This window comes from Olea europaea, chromosome 19 (assembly GCF_002742605.1).
Source record: "Olea europaea var. sylvestris chromosome 19, O_europaea_v1, whole genome shotgun sequence".
NCBI classification, from domain to species: Eukaryota; Viridiplantae; Streptophyta; class Magnoliopsida; order Lamiales; family Oleaceae; genus Olea; species Olea europaea.
Window position 1 is genome coordinate 11,300,816 of NC_036255.1, and position 6,923 is coordinate 11,307,738.

The 6,923-nt window shown below is 33.8% G+C and overlaps 1 protein-coding gene and 1 pseudogene across 1 annotated transcript; both read left to right on the top strand.

Moving 5' to 3' along the window:
- Positions 1–1,715: 1,715 nt before the first annotated feature.
- LOC111368439 lies at positions 1,716–2,573 on the top strand (annotated as a pseudogene).
- A 1,906-nt stretch (positions 2,574–4,479) lies between these two features.
- Positions 4,480–5,667, top strand: LOC111368833 (dehydration-responsive element-binding protein 1E-like). Its single transcript, XM_022990301.1, has one exon. It carries the CDS (start codon positions 4,565–4,567, stop codon positions 5,267–5,269), a length of 705 nt encoding a protein of 234 aa, XP_022846069.1. The 5' UTR covers positions 4,480–4,564; the 3' UTR covers positions 5,270–5,667.
- The last annotated feature ends 1,256 nt before the right edge of the window (positions 5,668–6,923 follow it).

Genomic DNA, 6,923 nt, shown 5'->3' on the forward strand with positions numbered 1-6,923 from the left:
GATTGCAAATTTTTCAATTAATTAATTTAACAATCGTTGGATAAATTAATTAATTGAGTTGGTTATTTATAAGCCCGAATTAATTAATTGGATTAATTAATTCACAGACCGGATTTAATTAAATGGATTAATTAAATATTGGATCAGACCGGACCAAGCCCGTTTGGGCTTATATAAATACATTGCTAGGGTTTTCATTCCAGATGATTTTTCTTATAATTATTCTTGCTAGCATAAGAGGAGAAAACCCTGGTAGCTGCAATCTTATTCTTTGTGTGAATCACCGTTAGAGGCTGGACAATTGGACAACTGTGGGTGGCGAATCAAGATTGCTGGAACGAAAAGAAAAGCAAAAGGTTTGCAGAATTCTTCAAAGGTACAATCTTTATCACGATTTCTATCTAAACACAAAGAAATCCTCACTGGGAATCGAAATAATTTTAATTTTTCACTGTGAATGTATAAGTAGATTCCCAACAGTATTAACTTTTAAATTTTGCACCCGATTTTGTTCAAGTTTCTTTGCTTCACAAAATCATTTCTAAAGATGAAATTTCTTCTTGTATTAGAGGGTTCATTCAAGATCTTAATTTAAACTCCAATCCTAACTATTCTAATTCAAACCTTGAATAATTATATTTTTTTGGGGAAAATGACTTTTTTGGTTAATATTTGTAAATTATTTTTAAGCGGAAGTCATTTTCAATATTTAAAAGTTTAGAACTTTAACTATAGTAATTTATTTTTATATTATTTTCATTATCTTTTATTTTTTAATTTAAAGAGGAGGATAAATTAATTACTTTACACTGAATTAATGGATAAAATAGTAAAAACCTTTTGTGTAATGAAAGCAAAATGATATGAGAGTCCAATTAAAGCAAACGATTGGGACGCTTTACACCAATTACCCATACTAAAAATTTAAAAAAAAAAAAAAAAGGAAAAGAAAGAAATTGACAAATGACAAACTTGGCAAAAAAAAAAAAAAAAAAAAATTAAAAAAAACCCAAATTGAAAAAAAAAAAAAAAAAAAAAGTTGAAATAAGGTTATAATTGTCAAATTTGAAATGATGGTAACAATTTGTACAATAAGTGCAAATGTTGCGAATATTTTGTACTAATTACCTTATAAAAGTTAGATGTGCAACAAATTACTTGAACAATTTGTGAGAAAGAAAAGGAAAGTAAATGTTCGTGAGAGTACATCAAACCTATATTTGTTTAGATAAAAATTGTAATTGAAAAGTTATGAATCTTGCAAAATATATAATTAAATTTAAGAGCTTGTTTGATAAAGATTTTAAACCAATTAATTTTTTTTACGATTATTTTACTATTCCAATCATCATTTTTGCATTTTTCTCTTATAAGTAGGACTCACTTTATCTTTAACGATCAAAAAATCAATTATCAAAATTCTTAAAAAACAAACACTAAATATTAATTAGCTTGTTTAGCTTAATCAAATTGAGGTAATTTTGTGTGTGACATTCGTGTTCGTGTGCTAGTCCACAATTTTATTTCCTCAAACAGGCTATACGCACTCGTGTGACAGAGTCAACTGTCAAATCAACTTATTGTTGTTCCAAAAGTGGGCCCCAACACAACATGTCTTGCCACCTGGCATTTTATATTCCGTGTCTTCAATTTATAGATAGTAATGCACGTGTTCCCAACTTTCCTCTTATAAAAGCCTCTGTCATCTGAAACAATACTTTAGTAAGCAGAAAAATAAAATCAACATTGATTATATAATTTTCATGGATTCATTAGGTTCATCTTCGGACCCGACCCAAATCCATTTGGCGTTTTCGACATGCCGCAGATTCCATCCTTGAAGGGACATTCTGATGAAGAGGTAATTCTAGCGTCGAGTAAGCCCAAGAAACGTGCCGGGAGGAAGAAGTTCAAGGAAACGCGCCACCCGATTTATCGAGGCATTCGGTGGAGGAATTTGAACAAATGGGTATGCGAGTTATGCGAACCGAGCACTCAAAAACGGATATGGCTAGGAACTTATCCTACTGCAGAAATGGCCGCACGTGCTCATGATGTTGCCGCATTGGCATTCAGAGGTAAGTTGGCATGCCTGAATTTCGCCGACTCTGTTCAGCGTTTGCCGGTGCCAGTGTCCAACGATGTGAAGGATATTCAAAAGGCGGCGTTAGAGGCAGCAGAACTGTTTAGGCCGACAGAGGAGGGTGGTGGGACAATCTTGCAAGAAAATGTGATGGATTCTTCGGAGGTTTCTGGTGGCAATTTGACAACATTGGACACAACAAAAACATTATCAGATTGTGATGTTTCTTCCATGAATGAGGATTCAATGACAAACATGGGAGGGGTTTTGATGTCATCACCACCTAGTTTAGACCAGAGTTTCAGCTGGGATGATTTGGAAAGTGACGCTGAGATGGAGCTTTGGAGCTATTCTATTTGATCATAATTTAATGAACCATATATAAGACAGAAGTATATTTTACAAATATGGTAGAAACAGACAATATGTTTGTTTTCCTATTGGATTAGTTCAGTAAAATTGGTAATTCAATACCGTCCTTCTATTATAATCTTGTTTAACCTATTTAGATGAAGTTGAGAAAAAGACTACAATAACTAAATGAACTAGAAACTCTCGTTAACTTTATCTAACTTGATATAAATGCTTATATTGCTTGAAATTCGTGTGAATAAGGAATAAAAAATTGACCCCTGCTATAGAAACAGGGCCAATGATAGGTTCTGTTGATAGGGCCGAGTGGTAAAAGCCTAAAAAGTTTCTCGAGGTATTTCTTGATGTAAAGATTGGTTTGTACCCATCTTTTAGTGCTGGTCACCAGTGGAGAAAAAATTAACCTAGCTAATTGGAGCCTTTCGTATAGAATAGTAGCATGAAGAGAACAAGGCAGAGAGGAAAACACACTGCAGCCTTCAAATTGGAGGGCGAAAGTATTGAGAGAAAGTGGAAGAAATAGAAAATAAAGAAAACATAGAGATAGGAAAAGAGGCCCAAAAAAAAAAAAAAAAAAAAAAAAGGGTATACTTTCTAATTTTGTGTAGTGGGAGATACCGAGTAAAGAAAATTTTCTAATCGAGTTTTTGATAGAGGATTAAATGGAGCTATGTGAATTCGTCAAACCATGTAAAATGTTTATTCCTTTTCCATTGTGCATATTGTGACGATTTTAGTCATCAACAACTCTCCTCTTTTCCATGGACGATGGAGTTAAAAAATTTAGTTGGTCTCTAAACTATACACGCTATATGCAAAAGTACTTGAATCTTTAAAAATTAAATTTTTAGCCCTTCAACTTAAGAACATGTACCGTGTAGTCCTTTTGTACCAAGAAACTAACGGACCTCTTATGTAAACAATGGAAATATTACATGGCATAATGAAAAAATCAAATTGGTTCCTAAACTACGCACCATGTGCACAGAAGGTCCCAAACTTCAAAATTTAATTTTTTTTAAACCTTCAACTTAACAATGTATATCTAGGAAGTCCTTTCGTCTCAAAACACTAATAGATGAACATTCCTACATGGACAACGAAAAGTCTGTGCGATATACTCATCACACATAATTAGTGTAACATCTAATTGGTCAACAAGGTTAAAATCTCACCAAGAAGGAAAACATGTAAATGATCGTGAATTTATTTATTATATAATCAGACTCCCCAACACTCAAATACACAATCAAAAAATCGATTCTCAATCACAAATTGCGATTGTTAATTTTTTAAAACGAAAAAGAGAAACAAACTTTGCGCAAATTCAAATTCATTATTGTTCATTAGTGTGACCAAGTTTCCTCCTAAATTTTAACTTTTATTTAGTTGTTATTAATAAAAAGTGTCATTTTTATATAGTACTCTCCTTTAGTGATTGTTTGATTGTGTTTTTAAATTATTGCAAACCGCGAGTCCTACTATCCACAGATTATGCAAACAATGAGTTAATAATAAGTTATGGATTCTACTAAATTCCTACTTGGTAGAAAATAAAATCAAAATTTAATTCAGGTTCAATAATTAATTTTAACATCAAATTTTATTAAATTTGCAATTTTTCAATCACACATTTTATAAATTTTTATCAAAATAAAAAAAAATATATAAATATATATATATGCTAAATTTGTAAATAAGAAATACATTGAATTAGAACCACGTGGCAGTAGTGCGTGGCATACGTGTTCGTGTGCCAATCGACAATTTGTTGCCTCAAAGTGGGGTCAGACAATTTTGTGTGAAAACATTTGTCAATGGTCAAATCAGTTACCTTAAGAACTAAGATTATTAATGTCACGTCAGATAATAAACCACGTTTCGAATTTGGAAATAGTATGGACCCACCTTTTGTGCTTCAGTGTTTCAACAGTTGGCTCTTCAAGTTCATATTCTTGTCCATTCCGTGTTCCCGTGTGTGTGTTTTTCCCTCGTACCCAAATATATAAAAACTGCCGCCATTTGCTGATTCCAAACTTAAAAACACCCCACTAAGTAACAAAAGATCCAACCTTAATTAATTTTTCTCTGTCTTGATCATAATTTCCAATGGATTCATCAAGTTCGTATTTATTCGAGTCAGAGAGTCGGGTTCTCAACATGCTGGAGATTCCATCCTTGAGGGGACATTCTGATGAAGAGGTTATTTTGGCGTCGAGTAAGTCCAAGAAACGCGCCGGGAGGAAGAAGTTCAAGGAAACACGCCACCCGGTCTATCGGGGTGTTAGGCGGAGAAATTCAAATAAATGGGTATGTGAGTTACGCCAACCAAGCAATCAAAAAAGTATATGGCTGGGAACTTATCCTACTGCTGAAATGGCGGCTCGTGCTCATGATGTTGCTGCATTGGCTTTCAGGGGTCGGTCAGCTTGCCTAAATTTCGCTGACTCGGTATGGCGCTTGCCAATGCCAATCTCCAGTGATGTCAAGGATATTCAGAAGGCGGCATGGGAGGCAGCAGAACAGTTTAGGGTGCCGGAGGAGGGTGGCGCCATTTTGCAAGAAAATATGGTGGATACTAGGGGGGTTTCTGGTAACAATTTTACAACATCAGACACAACAAACACATTATCAAATTTGACAACATTGGACACTACAAAAACATTATCAGATTGTGATGTTTTTTACATGAATGAGGATTCAGTGACAAATATGGAAGGAGTTTTGTTGTCACCACCTTGTTTAGACCGTAGTTTCAGCTGGGATGATTTCGAAAGTGATGCTGAGATGGTACTTTGGAACTATTCCATATGATGGCTTAAGCTTGCTCAGCTCGTTTTGGTGGGATGGACGCTATAGTATTGGATATATTAAAGAACAAAAAAGTTATAGTTAGCTCTGGTTTGGTGGGGATTAAAATCATATTTTTAGTATATTTTGATGTATCGTTGAAAAAGTTGTGTAGTTAAAATTATTTGTTGACTTTGACTTAGATTAAAATTTGGATTAAACTATACCAAACAGGGACTTAGATTATATTCAATAGTTAATACCGTGTATCACGTGTTATTATTTCATTAGTTAGGATTAAACTTGTATAAATAGTAGTTTGGAAAAATAAATTATGTAAAAAGATGCATTGTTTGATTGATGTAGGGACAATACATCATTTTTCATCGACACCTATTTTTTATGACATGGACATTAATTAATGAATTATTCTAAACGAAGGGGTCACGCCCCATGTACCCCCTAGATTGACAGTGCCATGTGGCTTTATTACAGTAACATAATCCTTGACCATCAGCAAAAGATTAAAAGCAAAATTCTTTTGCAAGACATTTATATTTAATAATGTAATAAATAAGGTATAAAAGAATCCGTTGAATTAGATATGAAGAAACATGGAACGCGGAACGTGTTAAAGAAGAGAAGCATATTTTCCCAAAAAATTCCTGCATGTCTTGTTGTTAGTGGTGCAAAATGGACAATCAATGACCCAACTTGCTAGTCGGTCAAGGCTTAGTCTGGACGTCCCGGGCAACCCATCTGCTTGATCAAGGCCAACAAACTGGGCATGGCTAACCTTCGCTAAAATATAGTGGATCTTGGAGTTTGAATTATCGTTTTCACGAAAATTATACTTTAATGCTTAATTTAATATTTCTAATTACTGTTTGAGAAAAACAAACGAAGAATTGTAAATTACTTGGAAATAACTGGATCCACAAAAAGATAGTTTAGAACTCAAATATGGAATAAGATATTAGGGTAAAACAATTTCATCCATTAATCATCTTTAAATATTAATTCAAGATTCACAAATCTAATGCAGTGATCGGTCGAATTTTTTTATTGTATTCAATATACCTAATTTCTAATATAGAAACGAAACAGAATGTGGTATATGTTATGTCAAGGATATTCATAAGAAAAACATCTCAATTAAAAGGGTTTAGTTTTGATTTTGATGCAGCACATCTGGATTTTCAAGCACTTTCAGAAAAATTGTCCTTAATTTGGAGAAATTCAGGCAACCATTTCGTCCACACCCTTTCATGGTCTATAAATAGGACCCTTTTGGTGTCCTATTCCTCACAATTTTTGATATGCAAAACATCTCTCATCCTCTCTTCTATCCAAAATCAAAATCATTTCATTTATTTTGATTTTCCTTCATTTCATTCTTGGAGTACATAAGCCTAAATTTGATTCGTTGTACTTGTGTTTTGGAGTGCTACAAACACAAGTGTAGCCGTTGTATCTTGGGAGTCGATTGCCGAAATCCGTAGGCACCGTTGCGGGGCAAATTCGACTTAAGGACAAAGAGTCCAACTCTTGCCTTGGCTTTGTCCCTACTTTCTTCTTCTTCTTGTTTGTGTTTTCTTTGCCGTTACTCTGTCCAATTTTCGGCACGGATTTACAAACCATCATTATACTTATTTTGGCGTCACTATTCACAAAATTC